The sequence below is a fragment of the Astatotilapia calliptera genome, chromosome 2, assembly GCF_964374335.1.
Source record: "Astatotilapia calliptera chromosome 2, fAstCal68.1, whole genome shotgun sequence".
Taxonomy (NCBI): Eukaryota; Metazoa; Chordata; class Actinopteri; order Cichliformes; family Cichlidae; genus Astatotilapia; species Astatotilapia calliptera.
In genome coordinates this window covers 12,216,886-12,236,600 of record NC_137423.1, presented here as the reverse complement: position 1 = coordinate 12,236,600, position 19,715 = coordinate 12,216,886, and the positions used below count along the sequence as shown (strand labels likewise).

Genomic DNA, 19,715 nt, shown 5'->3' with positions numbered 1-19,715 from the left:
TTTCTCGTGGATACCTAATGGATCTAAGCCTCTGCCTTCAAAATAAAGGAAAAATAGGTTTTGGATCAAATGAGCACAATATTAGGCACAGCACCACCATAGACACTCAGTGGTTTTGAATGCAGGACATGGTTATCTTACCTTGCAAAATACATGGTAACAAAACAGCTAATCACCATAAAATAGTCTTGATGTAGTGGAACTGATATAAGAGAGTGGTGTGAATGTGATTGAGAATAAATATATATATATATATATATATATATATTATACTGTGTGTGTGTCGGTGGCAAACAAAACGGCCCGTAGAGCCGCCTCCTTGAAGTGAACAACGGCAGCCTGCCCCGTTTTGTTTTTCCTTTCTCTAAATCTCTCTAAATGTTTTTTTTTTTTTTTTTTTGCTTCACTCTGGACATGAGGCTTGTGTTTGCTCTGAGCAGTGAGGGGGAGGGGCAGTCGTTACACTCCCAGTGGCACATCAACAGAGCTGGAGGGAGAGAGAGAGAGATCCTTCTTATTGGATTCAAGTGCACATTTGAGTTCTGTGAGAACAGTTTGCAGCCTTGTCTTACTAGTCATTTCTACACAGACGCCATGAAATGCACAGACGCGGGCACGCACAACACGAAGCACATGGTCAATTTAGGGGAGGCTTAGGTTAAAGCAGAGTGTATTTGTGTTAGAAACGTCCCCAAAAGTTATAAGTGTGAGGCCTAATAATAATAACAGTTGATGATATTTGTCAAAGCTGAGCCCAGGGCAAACTAAGCTAAATTATTGGTTTTAGCTAATAGCTACAATAAGCATAACAGTTACTGTTAGGCTGTCATTTGTTCGCATGATGCTTTTTCTTATACACGCAATACATTTATTACCCAACTAATTCAACAAAGTTCTGTCCATACAAGTACTGTGTAATTGAAAACACAAAGATTGTTTATTATTGTTAAATATGTCTGCTATATAATGAATTTCACAAGTACACTGCTGTGCAGTTTAGGTTTGTTTTAATATTAATTTTCATATCCCTCTTTAAAAATACCCTATGCAACCTTGTTTTCTAAATGACATATTATTTTTTTTCAAATGTATATCCTCAAACCAGTGATTCCAGTGTTGAATTTTATGCTATAACTAGTATTACTTTTACAGTTTAATATTTCCTTATTTGGTTTTATAGATATCAAAAATATGTTGTAATAATATGATACTTTTAGAAACTCAGTTTTTGTTTTTTGTCCATCCTTTAAGGCTGCAGTTCCTCCTATAGTTGCCACAACATCATTACTTCAACCAGCATCTGATAATTGCTTCGTTGAATACTCAAAAAAGAGGTCCTCAAGACAAAAACAGGTGGAAAATGTTTAATATACATGTTTTATTTATCTTTAAATAGCTCTAACTTTTAATCTGTCACAAAAAATACTTCTATCATGTCTTAAATCTTAAAGAGATGTTATTTTTTCCCCAAGGTCTCGACATATACAGAAACATCTTCTGATGAATCCGATCACACAGACTATAGTGATGCTAATTATGTTCCAGACACTGAAGGAAGTTCCTCTCAGCTAGATGAAGATGAACCTCTTTATCCAACTGCACAGAAGTCTCTGCCTTCTCTGCAATACCCCGATTTATCTCCACAAAAACTAGATAATTATTCAGAAATTTTAAATAAAGGCAATGGTGCCACAACTTTTAAGAAGAGGATCTCAAAAACTCCAAGAAAGAGAAAGCTCTCGTCCCACAGTGCAACAAATAGTAATGAAAGTACACCGAAGAAAAGCAGAACTCAACAGATTTTGGACTCGATCAAAGTGTTACCACCTTCAAAGTCTGGAAGTCGCCGTGTATATGATAAGAGAAACTATTGTTTGTTTTGTCTCCAGCCTACATCAAAAATTGCACGACACCTGGAGACTGTACATAAAAATAAGGAAGAGGTTGCTCGTGCATTTCAATATCCCAAAAATTCAAGAGAGAGGCGCAATAGGTTGAACATCCTTAGAAGACGCGGAAATTTTGCCCATAATGCCAGTGTTGTGAAGAGGGGGGCTGGTGAGCTACAGGCCTGCTATAGACCAAAGAAATCCACAGAGGGCATTGATTACATTCATTGTTATCACTGCCAGGGACTCTATTCTAAGAAAACACTGTGGAAGCACATGAGAATATGCCCAGCAAAGAAAGAAAGTGAAGAAGACTCCCAGAGTGGGAAGCAGCGGGTTCGATCCAAATGTGCACTGAAAACTGCTGTTGTTCGTGACATTGGAGAGGGCTTGAAAACTGTGATTTCCTGCATGAAATATGACGAGGTAACTCAATTAATCCAAAATGACCAACTTCTTCTTCAGTTTGGACAGCACCTTTATGATCTAAATGGTTCAAGAAAGAACAGACATGACTACATAAGGCAAAGGCTTAGGGAACTTGGGCGACTGCTGCTTATAGCTCAGAAGAATACCCCCATTCAAAAGGCAGAGGAACTGATTTATCCTGCAAACTTCAACCATTTGATATCTGCAGTGAAAGAGGTGGCTGGGTACGATCCTGAAAGAAATACGTTCCAGAAACCTACCTTAGCTCTAAAAATTGGCAACAATCTGGGAATTATCTGTGAGCTTGTAGAGACTGACAATTTGTCCTCAGAAGACGGAGACTCAAGCCTTGTGCAATTTGCCAGAGAATTTAAGGCTATCAAAAATTTTAGATGGAAGGGACTGATCACCAGAGGTGCAACAACAACCATGAAGGAGTCTAAGTGGAATGCACCACAGATTTTACCTTTAACAGCTGATGTCAAATGCTTGGATCGCCATATGGAGACTGTTAAAAGCAGTGCTGAAAGAATGCTGAGGTTGACTCCAACTCCATACAGCTATGCAATGCTTGCCAAAGTGACACTAGCTCAAGTGATCATTTTTAACAGAAGAAGAGAAGGAGAGGTATCAAGAATGGAGGTGTCCACCTTTAAAGACAGAAAAAAGTCAGAAATCAATATGGACATGGCTGCTTGTCTGACCTCACTTGAGAAAAAAATGTGTGATTTCTTCACCAGAGTAGAAATCCGTGGAAAACGAGGGAGAGGAGTTCCTATTCTCCTAAAACCATCAATGGTCTCTGCAATGGAGCTCCTTGTGGAAACTCGTGAATCTTGTGGCGTCCCCAAAGAGAACATTTACATGTTTGCTAGACCAGGAGCTTTATCTGCCTATCGAGGAAGAGACTGTATCCAAATGTTGGCAAAGGAGAGTGGAGCAAAACACCCTGAAATCTTAACATCAACAAGGCTCCGAAAACATATCGCAACAATGTCGCAGGTGCTTAATCTTCAAGAAAATGAAGCAGATCAACTAGCAGACTTTCTGGGTCATGACATACGTGTGCACAGGCAGTATTACCGCTTGCCTCAAGGAACACTTCAGCTTGCTAAGATGAGCAAATTACTTTTGGCACTGGAGAACGGAACTGTTTCACATTATAAAGGCCAAACACTTGATGATATTGAAATTGACCCCGAAGGTAAGAGTGTAAATTTTATTAGGATGCTCTAAAATATAATAATTGATTTTTTTTTTAATTATTAAATGCTCTGGAAACCTTTAGAAAAAGTTGATCTGGAAAATTCAGATAACTCAAGCGATGAGAGTGAGCCTCTTCAATCGGCTCTGGAGGCAATAAAAACACCAGAGAATGAGACAACGGATCAGGATGGAGACAGAGGGCCATGGACTTCTTCATCTCCAGGGACGTCTTCATCTCCAAGGACTTCTTTCAGTCCTCCCTTGAAAAAGGGTACTGACCAATTTGTTTTGGCATAAACATAAACTTTATACATTGGCACAGAAAAATAAATATGGTTCAGTGAATTAATGAAGTGAAAAGGTGATAAATAAATGACGGTCACGATCATCAACTCGGCGAACAAATAATTCAGAATTCATCCAATATGCACAATTTTGCTTTTACTTTGAACAGGCTTGTGCCTACCTTTAAATCTTTTTAGACCGGTCTGTTGTCCGCCTCATATCAGATCGTACCTTAAGGTCCAAATTAGACCTCTCAGCCGCAAAAGAATCCAGGTCATGGCACCAATTATTAAATTCATTTCTTTGTATTCTTTTAACAGCGAAGAAAGACACGGCTCAAAGTGGTCTAACTCAAAAAATGATCTTTAATTTTACATTTTCCGGAAAATGGAGACTGAGCACACAGACATCAGCTCAAGTCTGAAGCAGCAGCAGGCAGTCTGGTTATTTATATACTTCCTCTAGACGTCACGCACACTTTTAAGTTTCGATCAAACACTCTACTTAGTTTCACTTTCTGCCTGCAGCTCATATTCTTTGCAAAAGCATGCAGTTTCCTATCAGCCTGCGACCTAGTTTACACTCAACGCTGGCCATCTCTTATACGTAAAAGAATATAATCAGCAAATAAGCACTAATAATATATATATATTAAATACATGACATTATTCATTGAGTAGAGGAGGAAAACATTTGATATTGAAAAAGTTTTAAGCAGTGTATTGATGTCTGTTTTCTTTTCTTCAAAGGCAACCGAAGTAACGCCAAATGTAAGTGGGAAGATCATGAGGTACGTGCAGTTGAAAAACACATGATGCGTTTCATCAACACATGCAAGTTGCCTCAGAAGCTGGACTGCACTCAATGCATCAATGCAGAACCCTATGCACTGAAAGACAGAAACTGGACTGGGGTAAAAAATTATGTTAGAAATCGCATTACTGCCTTAAAAAGAAAAGCTTGTGCAAAGGACTGAGGGCTGTTTGTGATTTCAGTGAGTTAAAATTTCCTGTTTCTCTGGTAAAATGGTTCTGAAGATGTTTTGAAGATGTTGCACTCCAAAAATTTCAGGTTCAGTAAGCAGGTGTAAGTTTGTTTCCTAAAACCTTTTGTCATTCTGAGAGGAAAAAAACAAATCTTTTCAAGTTGACATTTTTTTCTTAACATGGTTTTCATTGTGTCCACTTCGCACTGTATGAGATGTATTTGGAATCAAAGTTTTTTACATTTGCAGGTAGAAGCACTTAATGAATTGTGCAGATATTTTGTTGTTTCTTTGTTGCTGCAAGTTCCTGTGTATACATGAAGTGCATGTAAAGTGCTAAAAACAACACGGTAGAAATAAAAGAAGCAGAATATTTAAATGTTTCTGTGGCACAATAAGTTGTGATTTCTTTCATAATAAGTAATGACCTGACTTTGAAGTTCTGGCAAATCCATTGGATTTTGTCAAGTTAGCAGACCTAATTGCAATGAATATTGTTAGGTTGGGTAGAAAAAGATGGCTTTTAACATTGTGACACTGAGCAGCAGCAGCATCCTAAAACATTTCTAGATGGTTAAATCATAACATTACCTTGTACTTACTTTGATGAAGTAATATCCCCAAAACTGAAGTTATGTGTGTATTGCTGAAGACCCCAAATGGAAGTAACGACCCCAAAAGTGGCATAACATAATTTGTGTATGTGTGTATTGCTGAAGACCCCAAATGGAAGTATGGTCCCCAAAACTGACATAAAATAACTTGTGTATGTGTGTATTGCTGAAGACCCCAAATGGAAGTAAGGTCCCCAAAAGTAGCATAAAATAGTTTGTGTATGTGTGTGTCGCTGAAGACCCCAAATGGAAGTAAGGTCCCCAAAAGTAGCATAAAATAGTTTGTTTATCTGTGTATCGCTGAAGACCCCAAAGAGGACATTAAACATTCCCAGTCCCCAATGTGAAGGTAAAAATACTGTCTGGACAAATGTTGCTTAAAATGAAAATCTCAAGTGATTTTTTATTTCTGTGGTCTTGGAGGAGTAAAACTGAGTTGCCAGCTTGCTTCTAAACCATACAGAAAGTGGTGTCCCCAAAGGGTGGGAGTTAAGATATGCGACCCCAAACGGGACTTAAGCGAGTATGTGTGTGTGTGTGTGTGTGTGTGTGTGTGTGTGTGTGTGTGTGTGTGTGTGTGCGTGCTCTTTTTCCTCTGGACTATTAATAATTGACTGGTTGGCGTTTCTTTCTGTGTGAAGATTTATTTCACCTCACTGCTAATTCGGTCGTCTTTCAGATCTGATCTGCAGGTTTCTCAGAGTTTGTCTTTTTTTATGTCCCGGTTGGTTGATGTTATTTACAGGGGCAGGTTGCTGAGTTTGGTTTACTGTCTCAGCTTCTTGTTTGATGTGCGAATGTGTGAGTTAACTTCAAGAGACGGGCGTAAACAGGAACACTTTAAACCTACAACATTAGCGATTGTTTGATGCATGGAAAACAACGCTGACAGGTCTGTAAGTCCGGTCTGACAGCGGATTCGCACAAAAGTCACGTCTCACCATCTCAGCAGAAACATTAAAGGAAGAAATGACTGATTTCCTCTAAACATCTGGGAGCTCATTCCAGTTGTTTTGGTCATCGTTGCTATCAGACATGATCACATTTCACAGCTTCACAACAGGGAGCTCAGTGTGGTAGGATGTTTGATGAATCTCGAGTCCTTTAAAAGAACACTGCTTTACCAAATGACGTTACGTAGCCGAGTCCAGCATCCTCACAGCACCCGTGAGCTCTGACTGCGGTTACTCTGAAAAGAAGTCCAGCAGAGGTGTGAATCAGAGAGTCAATAAAGTCCAAAATATGTTGTTGTTATAGGTGTTAAGCTCATATGAAACTGAGTCGGAATGGATCTAGACTTTTTTAAGTGGATTCTTTGGCACTCATAGTTCCACTTGTATGTCCGCAGGCTTGCTTTATAACAGAAAACAAAGATTTTATGACAAGGCTGTTTATGAGTTGTACTGGCCGGTTTCACTAAAACCAACGGGACTCCTGAAACCCTGTAGATTTAAATAATAATTAAACAGTACTAATTATTCTGCCTCAGTTTGCAGATGACTGGCAGGTACAATTAACCTGAGTTCCATCCATCACCTTGCTATCCTTTAAGAGTAGAGGTGGATTTAAACATGACCAGATAGTATGGACCCCTTTGCATCCACACAGAGCAGCTAGACTTCCAGGTGTCCACGTACAATCAATGATGGACTCGCTTGTCCTTAATGAGGCAATCATGGGCATCAAGCAATGCACAAAGCCGCCAATATTCGCTCACACAAGCAAAACTGACAACCTGATGTCTAAATTGAGATAATAATGTACTTGGATGTTCTCACGCATGTGATAATTTGCAGCTTGACGTCCACGTAGAGACACAAATGGACTCCTGTATCCACATGAATCCACGAGTGATGATAATAGACGTATTAATGTTGAGCCAGTGATGGTTTGGATGTCCACGTTAGGGGTGAGAGTGGGCGACATTCAGGTATCAGCTTGGAGATAAATAATCTACCTAATTATCCACAAAGCAGCATGCAGAAGCACCATTTCTACTTTTTAAAAATTGTTTATCCATTTATTTATTCAACCCGCAATGTCATAACTTACAAATTGGCAGTGTTTTTATTCATTTAAGAAAATCTAACAAGCATAGGTTATGTTCTTGGATGCAGACTGATCTTTCTGCTGTGCTGGAACAGATTATTTGTAGTATAGAGCTGAGTCGGGCTACAACAGTCTGCATACATAAACATAAGAGTGTCTGGAAAGGAGAATGTAATGTAATCTTTGGCCAACTTAGCCGGCCATTTCTTGAAGAAAAGAGACCAAAAATAACTAAAAAGATGCAAATACATCAGCTGGTTTACAATACGAGCACCACCACTTGCATAAAATTACCAAAGTGAGACCTAGTTTATGAAAATTAAAAAAAAAGGATGGAGGATTTCCCTTTAAAGAGATGCAGATGTGCTGCGGCTGCCAGCTCCGAGCCAAGCCAGAGTTTCTGTATTCAGGTCAGTTTGTGCATTCAAAGCAAACACAAACCATGTTCCTCTGCATCATTAATGACCTCTCTTTCACACACACTCGCTCACACATTCTCTAACTCTCTCACTCACTCACACACACACACAGCAGGATGCAGTGGTCAAATATTTATGGCCAGGAGAAGCTGCTGTGTTATTGTACTTGATATAGCTCGGGGCGTTTTCTATTGCAGTTGCTTTAGTTGGTCTTCAGGCACCGATCACAAATACAAAACGCTACAAATAAAAACTTTGGTTACTTAACCGGGAGGTTCACTCAAAATACTTTTAAAATCCATCCCTGTCCACCCGATCTGCTGAAGAGACAGATTAGTGCCATTTACTGTAAACTCATCAAAGGCGGGGACATTTCTCTCCAGAGGACAGGAAGTACCGATGCTAGCTGGATGAGGAAGAGGAAGTCTTGTACTGAAATAGTAAAAGTAAAAAAACAGTTCAGGTCAGTGCCGGCAGCTCAGCAGTGTTGCATCACGCTGAGCTTCTGATGAAATGAGACCAGCAGCGGTTACAGCAACAAGAACACACTCATGCTTTATTTTCACTTTTGCTGGTGCTAAAGTTTGAAACAACGACAAAGAATCTGTGCCAAACATGTCTACGTTATTTCTAATTAATAAAGGAAAACACAGGCACAATGTGTGACTCCAATAAAGAGCAACTATCAGCTGGTACACCACACGTGATGGCATCGCTGTGCAAGGAAATGTATTTTTATGCTCAAGAAAGTAGCGTTCATAGTCGACAATCCAAATGATTCTATAGGGATATAGGGATTAGACACCAGACTTTTAATTTTTAAACCAAAATTACCAGTATGACCAGTTTCCCATCTAACACCTAAAACTCACGTGTGTCACTCGACAGAACCAATTACAAACTCCGCTGTAGCCTCTGCGTGTGTCCTTTACCGGCATCACGTCGTTATCCAAGCGACTGCTGCTGCGGTCGTATTGATGAGCTCAGAGCCGAGCAGATGCTGCAGCGGCTTATCGATCAGCCGGGAAGGGATGTTAAGCACGAATTAGTCCAGAATCAATAAAGAGCGACTGAACAGCAGAAGAGGTGTAAATGCAGCTCAGGTGAGTGTGGCTGTTTGGAAGGAAATAGGAAGTCAGAAAAAGGAAGCATATTGGAAGAAAGCAGGGCAGAAAGAACAAAACTGTACCAGAGTTTGCAGAGTGAAAATTTTTTCCTCAGTTTTTCCTTTGGTCCCGTCTCCTTTGGGAATCATTTGTTTACAGTGATTTGGTAAAATCATCTTTTAGATCTTAAAAGGGGGAAAGGAGACGGAAAGAAAGAGAGGCTGTTTGGAAGGAAATTTCCCACGTGTGGGACTAATAAAGGTTATCTTATCTTATCTTATCTTATTTAGAAAAGCAGGAGAAAGGAGAGATGATAGGAAGGCAGGAGGGGGGAAATAGAAAATAGTATGGACAAAGAAGGAAATGCAGAAGGGTAGACGTTTAGGAAATTAAAGGTTAGGCATGGAAAGCTGTCGAAATCACTCCAAATGCATGAATACATTTTGCAATGAGTTTGATTTATATTGTGCCAATTCACAATAAGTGTCCTCATGAAGTGCCCTGGATGAAAGGATGGACTTTTAGGTGAGTTGCAAGTATCCAAGAAAAGGTGGATTATAGACAAAACATGGAGATTAAATGAAAGAAACCAGAAGGTGTTAAGAAGAAAGCAAGAAAGACACGATGAAGGAAGCGTGTCTGCTCTGGCCTCGTCGGCCCCTCCAGTATTTCATTTCGACTGTCGCCTCGGCTGCCCTGTTGTTTGGTTGGTTGGCTGGTTAGACACCCCGGGCTTTAAGCAGGAAATGGATTTAGACCTTGCAGGAAGCAGAGGGGAGATTTGGGAGGGGGACTCATTTTAAACGTGTCAATCAATACGTTAATGTCACAGAGGAGGAGACACCACTGCCACTGCCAAAAAAAAAAAAAAAAAAGAAAAGGCGATGGAGCGAGAAGCAAAAAGCAGAAACAAAGAAACGACTCTTTTATTTCTCTTCTCTCAGTCGGTTTGTTTTTTTTTCTTCTGCCTTCAGAGGGAGTCAAGGGGTGAATTAATTTTGGATTTGGAAAAAAAGAAAAGAGGGGTGTGGGGGGGGGGTTGTCTAATAACATCTTGGCATGAAGGGAGAGCGAGGGGCTTCTGAAAGCATCAAATGTTAATGTTCGAAAGAAAAAAACACAAATGATTTTCATCTGTGTGGCGCTCTCCTGCTAATTAGTGAAAGAACTGATGACGTTTAAATATCTAATATCCTCTTTTTTCTTTCCTTCAAATCTGTGTGATAAATCTCAGACTCCTTTCCTTCATTTTCTGCCAAACCTGACTTCTTTTCTCCCCCTTTTTTTTCCTGCCATCTTTTCCTCAACTTTTATCCCCCCACCCCACCCCCTCCGTCTCTCCTCCCCTTCGTCCTCTTTCCCAGCTCTGTGTCGATTAATTAATTGCCGGCTAATTTAATTTCTCAAAAAGTAATAACTTGTTTAAGCATGAATAAAGACTGACAAGGCAAAGTTCTAATCTGCCCAAAGTTTAATTAGATCCGGCAAGGTTTCAGCACGGAGCCAGACTGGGGGGTCACAGCGAGAGAAGGAGAGGGAGAGAGATACTAAACAATGAAAAGAAGGGGAGAGAAAGAGCCCTAGGAATGGATCTGGCCTAAATGCAGTCTGAAGTGGCTTCGCTGGTTTTCTTCAACTTCTGTGTCAAAAACTGGCCCAAAAGCACATCTTTCAAACACGATCGCTAAACCGAGCTTCTGTAAAATGGGGAATGAATTTTTCTGAGCACCACAAGCCTCTTGAAACGGTTCCTTTTAACTGTAATTTCAATACTGTTTAATGACTTGCGGATAGTCAAGAAGAGCTGGCAGATTCAATTACGTTCTCTGTTTCATGTGTGCATGGAGCAAATAGAAAGCCCGCGAGCTCGGCTGGAGGAAGCCACCGGGCCCAAAAAATCATGGAAAGGTGCAGCAAGTGTCAATCAAATGATTCTTTGAACGCAGTACCCATTTCTTCCTGAAAAGATCATTTCAGTTTATTTCAAGGTGGCTCACAATTCCCAAATAATGAGTCTATGAGTCCTGTTAACCTCTTTGTAAAGATCTGGAGTCGCACAAAGCAGCGTGCATCAGGGCGACAGTATTGTTTATCAAAAAGCTTCCTGCAGCTTTGCAAAAAACAACATTTTATTTTTTTTTTTATACACAAATCATTTCATTCATCGCATGTTTTGAAGACACAGCCAAAAAAAACCATGGCAATTAGCCACCTGGTTTTCGTAGAAGAAACAGCTTGATTTTAATAAGTTCACCAATTATGAAAAAAATGTTTTCTTCTGAAAATTAAAGTCTAATGTACGTTCTAATCAAAATGTGCTGTGTAAAAAAGCAGAGATGAAATGCTGCTGAAAATAAAAAGGCAACAGAGCATATCTGAGAAATCTCATTGTCAGGATGTTTAATAGTGCCGTTTTAGCAGTGCTGGGCTAATAGACCAAATATGGGGCAAAGAGTATTTTTACATGGGACATGGTGGAATGGTGTATAGATGTTAACCTGAACCACAATACTGCTGTTAACATAACAAAGTAGTTTTAGCAAGAAATACCAGAGAACGTTTTTCTCGAGTATTTAATTTCAGGCATGATCTAAATTAACTTTTATTCCATTGTTTTTTTTCTCTTCTGTCACAATCAGTGCTGTTTTGAAATTCCCATGGATTCCAATACAGAGACATCATATGATATCTGTGGTAAAACCTTCGACTTTAAAATTCTGCTAAAGCTGCCATATTGCTAATTCACATTATGCATAGTTAGCCCAGAAATACATGCATGTAGACCAAGAGTTAACTAGCTGGCCACCTCACAGTTGAAGATATGTGCACAGGGTTCAGTGCACGAACACAATTGGCTCAGATCTTTTAGGATCCTATAAGTTCAGAGTGTCTGAAACCTCAGTGACAGCAGCAGAGCGGGGCGAGTTCCATTTGAATGGCGTGTTATTGTTAGAAGCATCATTAACAATTGGGAGAACACTTTGAAAAGCTTTTTAGACTGATGCCTGTGAAATCTTAATAGGAACACACAGTGCAGCACACACTGAGGAGATCTGAATGTTGGTGTGTTTTTACAAGCATTACTGATCTGAGGCGCTGTGTGATTGTGACTGCAGATCCAGGTTTACAGCAGTGTGTGTTTATCGTGTAATACAAAGTGATAATTATGTTATTCGGGGGAAAAAAACTTCTGCTGCGTGCACAGCGACAATGCCTGTCTGTTATTACACTCAGCTGGGAAGTAGTTTGATCGTCACAGCTCTGGATTTTGTCCTGGTAGAGTATGAAGGGTTAAATAAAGGCTGGAACACATGTAGGTGTAATACAAACCGAGGAGGTGGATAAGGTTTGGTAGCTGAGGCGGAGCAATGCAGAGCAGGAATCTGTTCAAAATGCTGCAGGTCTGGTGTGTCTCCACTTGCTGCCAGGGTAGAATTTCAATATTGCTGGTTTGTATGTTAACAAGACACAGTTTTGATGAGGCTGTCATACCTAGAACATTGCATTTATATTTTCATGACAAGCTGGCTGTATAAATTGCTGCTGTGTTACTGCACTGGTGGACTTTTTTAGGGAAAGTGTCTGATTTCTGTATATGAAATTTATACAATATTGTTTCCTCGCAAATCCCACAAAAGAATGAAAACAGTAGCACATTCCTTTATATTTACAATCTTATTGTGTATGTTATAGTTATGAAATTGGCTGTTTCTTAGCCCTTTCCTGACATCACAGAATGATGATTTGTAAGCACTGGAAATCTTTTTACCGCTCACTGGAGTCTTTTCTGATATTTAATGCATAAGGACCAATGTGTGCAAAAATCCAATGTACAATCCTAAGTAACATAGATAAAAAGGCATTCATAGAGCACACCAATTTACACTCAATTTAAACTTAGATGTCTTTGAACTGTGAGAAGAAGCTGAGGTTCCTGCAGGAAACCCACTCATGCACAGAGGGAAGATTCAAATGCCACACATATAGCCAACAAAACGATTTAAACCCATGTCATGTGATGGTGCTACCTACCGCACTACTGCTGCACCCTCAGTTCACTTTTATTTACATAGCACCAAATCACACAATAGTTGTTGTTCAAGGTTCTTTGTATTCTAAAGTAAAGACCTACAGTAATACAGAGAAAACTCCAGCAATCAGACAACCACTGTGAGCAACACTTGACGACAGTGGGAAGGAAGAAGTACGTTTTAACAGGAAGAAACCTCTGGCAGAACCCGGCTATCTGCTGTGAGCAGTTGGAGGTGAGCGGACGGAGATGGACCTTGGTCACAAAAACTAGGCCAAGCTAGAGCTGGTGACTTCATCTATAAGCTCTCTATCCCCAGGACTTTAGAGCTCCAGGTTAATAGGAAAAATAAATACACACTAACAAAGAGATACTGAAAAAGAAGATCATTCAGTTTGCTATCCATGCAAAATAATTAGTCATTTGCTCTACGATGACTTTAGTGGACTATCAATGCTAAGACTCTTCAGGCAACATCGTTGTTGAGCCTCCTGCTTGATCATCACATGCACATTGGAATAAATGGCAAATTTGTAGCCTTGCAATCACCTGATTTGGCACAAAAACCATGAAAACTCTTCAAAGAAATGAAATGTGGTTTAGTCTGATCCAAGCGCCATAGTTATAGCCTCCAGGAAGGGAGTGCAAGTCAGTGAATTGTCTGAAACGAAGGTATCTCTGTGTATGTGGGCTGCTGGCATCACCGCTGATTGCAGCGGGGGAAGCGGCACGTCGTCCGCTTTCTCCTGGATGTCTTTGAGCATTCAGAGCAGCTGCACCTCCTCTCACTCCTCTATTGTTCCTATAAGATAAATTGGAGCTATTGTCATAGACAGAGAAAAGACATTAATTGAAGGTTTTCCTGCCGCTGCTTTTATTGCAACACAAACTCTCTCTCTCACACACACGCACACACACATGCAAAATCCAGCTTCAAAGTAATTAAACACATTAACACTTCAAGCATAAGCAGAAAAAAGAGAAGCTCTCTTTTGTGTACATTTGCTTCCATTTATCACCCAGGACCGAGCGGAGCGGGGGGAAGCACGAGGATTTAGCATATCTCTGAGACTAAAGTGATGGAGCGGAAAAGAGGAAGGAGAAGAGGAGGAGGGGAAAAAAGGGAAAGAGAGAGCCAATCCGCCTGGGCTCTTTACTCCAGTCGACAGCGTAAAATGTCAGATACTCATCTGGAAATTATTTCCATTTCATACCACTGACATCTTCCCAAGCGGGGACACTGAAATCTAATTAGTTTGACCAGAAAATGGTGACCAAGGTAGCGGAGTGTATTATGCAGGGAGAGGGGTTGCTAGGGCGTGTGAGGGTCCCTGGGGTTAACTGGAACTCAAGAGTACAGATAAGGGCTACAGGGGGAAAAAACTCAGGAGGGCTACTCCATTTTAAATCGCCCTGACTAATAGAGGCAACCTTGAATTCAGTGTTTCAGCCCTCTGACAGCACCGAAGCCGAGCCTTGCCGAGGGTAGAAGGGGGAAGACAGATAGCGTTTCCTCCTCCGGGGGTTACCCCAGAACTTTTCAAACTTCCCATAAGAGCTGACAAGAAGGCTGAAGCCGCCGAACGATGCTGCAGCTGCAGCTGTTGGTGCTTCAGGGAACTTTTTAAACTGCTAAATGTTTTGTGATGTTTGTCACCCCGGGGAGGTCAGATGGTTAATCATACCAGTCATCTCAGTGCCTCTCAACAAAAACATTACGACCCCGCCCAGTGAGGGATTTGCTTTATGAGGCTTCTGAATGTACCCCGTGCGATCAGGCGCTCCGATCTTGGCGGCAGATCTTTTGAGTAATGCAGGTTGAGAGTTGGAGTTGCCATAGATCACAGTTGTTCAAACAAGACAGCCCTCACTGGACAACTTTCAGTGTTTACTCAGCACTACTGACGAGTTTCCATGATACTCCAGTCAAATTCAATCTTAATGATTTGGCCCTTGTCGAAATCGCTCAGCACATCACATCACCCCATTTTCCCCCACATCGTTCGTGCTGACTACAAGAACTTTTAGAAGCAGATCTTGTCAGTTAGCAGTCATCTTTGTGATGCATCTGGGCAGCTGTTTCCAAGGCCCTATCTAAATGAATGAGTTTAAATTTACTGGTCAAAGGTACATAAAAATGCAACTTAATAATGCTACTACACCACATACATTTATTCATGTTACGCAGATGCAGAGGTATATGACTATACTGAGTGAATATTTCTGCCACCACACAGCTGACCATGTGTGCCCCTACACTTTGGCAAAGAACACGAGAAATGTAAGGTAAAAAAAAATGCAAGATGTTTTCTGGAAGGGGTTCATCCTCTGGGGAGCTCTAGTGTGTTCAGTTAGTTTCAAAAAACGTTTTTCTTTTTTATAGAAGGGCAAATGCTCAAAATCTCTAATGATAACTAATGATGAAAATAGACCTCACATCAATTGAATTCAATTCAATGTTATTTATACAGCGCCAAATCACAACATCAGTCGCCTCAAGGTGCTTTATGTTGCAAAGTAGACCCTGCAATAACACATACAGAGAAAACCCCAACAATCATATGACCCCCTGTGAGCAAACACTTTGGCGACAGTGGGAAGGAAAAACTCCCTACAGGAAGAAACCTCCTGCAGAACCAGGCTCAGGGAGGGGCAGCCATCTGCCCCGACCGGTTGGGTTGAGACATCGCGCATAAACAGTGAAGTCTCTCTGCATCCCGTCGACATAGTAAAATAGAAATACTGCTGTTGTAGAAATTTTTGCCACTGCTAATTTAAAATATCTTTTTTATTATGTTTTTGAGTTTGAGCTTGTTCTCTTGGTCATAAGGGTCATAAGGGTCATATCACAGACAGACATACTCTGACAACTTTACCAGTGCATGCTGTGGGCATCAAGCTGCAGAGCAAAGTTTGAGATGAAATGAACGAAAATGATATCAATACAATAAAGCAGTACAAGAAAATAGTCAGATATGAACTGAAAACATGCATTAATATAAACACGGTAACACTCTATGAAAGTAAATGAGTCCCACCAGCTTTAAGTCAAAGTTTGTGTCTAATTGATGTGGTGACAAAGTTCTCAGATAATTACATTTGTGCTTCAGCCACTAATGAGAGTCAGGAAAAGCAGGCGAGTCAGCAGCCTTCGCAAACATCTGATCAGCCTTCTTGCTGTCTTTGATGAAGATCTGTGCTGAAGGAGCGGCGGCGGTGGTTGCAGCACCCAGCTAATGTCCACCAACAGAGGAAGGCCTTATTAGCCAAAATCGTTATTGATCTCACATCTTAGCCACAACCAACCCTAACCGCCCAAACTCTTCCTCCCATCGTGCTCGCCAATTAGCTCTATCAAAAAAACAAGGCCAATTAGTGCTTGTGCCTAATTAGGACAAACATGACCCCCATCAGCCCTAATTCTGTGATTAGAGTTACAGATCACTGGGCCGAGGCCCGGATACAGGTTCACGCTCTGATTTGCTCCTGTACTTTTTAATGAGTTCAGTGAGTGTTTTGGAGTTTTGTTAGGTTGTATACCGTCTTTGATCATACAGGAATGTGCATGCATACGTACAGTTTCGTATAACTAAATAAACACATAGAGTACTCTGTAAATTGGCAAATATTGCTCAGAGTTAAAGGCCAGTGTTTGAAACTGGATTGAACATTTTTTAATCTCTGCACTTTCTATCGGGTCCTGATACATTTATTGTAATACAGATTTCTGCAGCATTAATTCTATTTGTGCACAATTGCACACCACCTGTTATGTATCACCTGTATCATATTTTATACACTTATTACTTATCACTGCTTTCTGAGACATCTTTAAAAATCGTTAGGAACGAATCCATGGTAAAAAGAAATGTTTCCGATTTAGAACCATAGAACCACCATTAGAGCTTTTAGAAGCTCTTATTGTGAGACATTTAAAGTCGTGCTAATGTTACTGCTAATTGGTAATGGCATTTATCTGTCGTGAAAGGAAAGAGATTATTATATCTTTTGAAAAATAGAATATAATAGAATAGCCCTTTATTGTCAGTGTACATGTAAAACAAAATTGTAGAACTAGAAGACTTCATTGGTATCTGTATTCTCATACAGTTAACAAAGCGTACCAGTTCTTCTGAAGGGACAGGTGGCCAAAATTTGGAAAAAACACAAACCGTGTCAATATATGAATAGAAACAAGTAAAAATGTCAAACATCATTAAATAGATACATGTATTTACATTTTTTCCACCTAATTGTAACACACAGATGTGATGTACGGTATTTTTGACCAGACTTGCCTGCTTTCATTTGAAATGAGGCATGAAACAACAGTTTGATTGAACTGTGCTGTGACTGCAAAGATCGAACAGAAGGTGAGCTTCCTGTTTATCTCCTGTTACTCTTGTAAACATCACCTGTTCAAAGATGGCTCCCCTGAGAAAAACACTCCACTCTGACAGTGTCGGAGAACTCGCGATGACAAACAGTGACAGACAGAGGGGCTGAACCTTCCAGGAGGAACATCTGTAACTCTATTTGGCAGGGTTAGTGCAAGATCGACTTATAGACAGAACAGATTATTCTGAAATAAATGGGTTTAAAAGTAAAAAGCTTAAAGTTGAAAATAAGGGAGGTCACTGAAGACCTGCCTGAATTAACCTGTCCTGTATCATTTGATGCCACTCTTAAACATGTAGAACCGTGAACACAAAAACCCTTATACTAAACATTAAGTGAACAAACCCTTGTTATAGAATTTTTTTAAACTTGTGCAGAGTCTCGAGATCGGAAAGGAGAACAGCCTGCATAGAAAACACACCAAATCTCAGCTGTTCAAAGCACTTTCAGCTCAGTTGTGGCACTGGCACGATCTGCTCTGGTAGCCAGATGTGGCCCAACAGCACACCTCAAGTTTGCCACATAAAACTCAAGCCGTGCTTTGAGTTAGCAGGATTAGCCAAAGCCAAATGTGGCCTAAAGGAAACTGTAAGTGCAAGGCCACATTTGGGCCAAATGGTGATTGCTGTGTGGGAGGACTAGCTTTAATTATGAGATCAGATTTGACACCGTCTGTGGTGGCCTGCATGCATTACCTGGCCTGTAATCTGTTTGTCAGGGGAGCAGGATGGGTAAGATCAAATTTCCTGAAAGTCCAGAGAGTGTGAAGCTTTTTGGGCTCAGCCTCTGTTTTGATAGTGACAACTCGAAAGCTTCGGTTTAATCTGCCTAAATCTGCAATCACGTAAATCTGTGTCACATTAGCTATTATAAATAATTTAGGTCATAAGTACTGTAAATATCAATCCCTCAAATTAGAATTGAAAGTAACTTCCATGCATGTGTATAACCACGAGGAAATGCTGGCGTGTAAATGCTGCCTGCCAGTATTCCCTTGTTCAGTGGGCACTGGTTAAAATGCTACAGAGCCGAATGTAATATTTGCTCCTGGAAGACTTTTCTAATAAAGTTTCTACTGTTCTCCCACCGGCAAAGTCGATGGCAGTGATCGCAGCTTTAGTTTAACAAAGTTCCCGTGCACACAGTAGTCCAGCTGAACTCAAGTGCTGAGTCCTTCGTCTGTTGTTGTGGAAGTGAGTCAAGTTTGGAGTGTGTTCAGCTGTACAGCTCTGAGGCAGTCCGTGCTCTATAAGCCTCCTGCTGACACGACGTTTGGAGGCAAAGCACTTATTAAACAGCCGCTCTGAACTCGGCAGCCACTCGCACATGACTTAACATTTTTGCAAGCACCTTGCTTTTGCATGGGAAGTGCTTAAAAACTAAAATCCATGGCAGCGGCGGCCGTGAGAATACGGGAGGGGAAGCGTTGAAAAAAGACAGAGCGCGTCCGCTACTCAGCACTCCGCGGGATTAGAACGCACACATCAAGCCGCAAACAGACAGAAAAGCCGACTGTAGCTCCTTTTTTGCAAAAAGGAGGCAATGAATTTCAATTATGCATGAAGCAGAGGCCATTTTGGGAAATAAGCGCCATCCCCCAGGAGGACCGCCACCTCCTCTGCCCCCTCTTGAGCCCCTAGCCTCTAGTATCAAAGAATGATCTAATGTCACGCACAGGAGAAAGGTTACTTTCTGCATACGCATTGATATTTCTGCTTCCATCTCTGACCTTTTTCCACTCTAAGCTGTGATTTCTTTAAAATGCGAACTCAGCCCCGCGTCTGTCTGTCAGTCTCCATCTGTCTGCCTCCGTACCTCAGAGGTACCTCAGAGGTACAGGATGAGAAGCTTCAACAACTTACAGAAAAACAAAAAAAGAAAATCCAGATTTGAGAAATCGTGACCGTAATAATCACACACTAAAACACAGATGTTTTTTTTCTGCAGCCATCATCTTTCATTATGTCATTTTTCTTTTTCAAGAACAAGGCAGTAACAGAATTGTTATTTTAGCCTTAAGTGGCTGTTTGCGAAACCTAATTAATATTTTAATGAACCTGAGCGTGTTTTTCCCTCCTTCACTAAATCAGCTGATCCTGTTTCACGCTCAGCGCCCATCGTTGGATCTGCGCATTCCTTCTGTCAGCAACAAATTCCTGGCACTTTGTGAACTATTAGTGACTTTAAAAATACACAGAGCTTTAATTAATTTTCTTCAAATAGAGAGAACTGCGTGTGGATAAAGGGGTAATGACAGTTTTAATCAGCATCTCCTGCTCTCGCCAGCCTGTACACAGCTAAACTG

The 19,715-nt window shown here is 40.7% G+C and overlaps 2 protein-coding genes across 6 annotated transcripts in view; both read left to right on the top strand.

Moving 5' to 3' along the window:
• The window catches only part of LOC113032114 (protocadherin-1-like), a 281,958-nt gene that overhangs the window by 243,440 nt on the left and 18,803 nt on the right, over positions 1-19,715 (top strand). The gene's annotated exons all lie outside the window — the stretch shown is intronic.
• On the top strand, positions 168-5,177 carry LOC145430402 (uncharacterized). Of its 2 annotated transcripts, XM_080305490.1 has the most exons (4): positions 1,230-1,353; positions 1,473-3,522; positions 3,607-3,795; positions 4,559-5,177. In XM_080305490.1, the coding sequence occupies exons 2-4, from the start codon at positions 2,166-2,168 to the stop codon at positions 4,783-4,785; spliced, it is 1,773 nt and encodes a 590-aa protein (XP_080161616.1). In that variant the 5' UTR covers positions 1,230-1,353; positions 1,473-2,165; the 3' UTR covers positions 4,786-5,177. The 2 variants fall into 2 exon arrangements, with proteins under 2 accessions (XP_080161621.1, XP_080161616.1); XM_080305495.1 differs by having other exon boundaries at positions 168-3,522.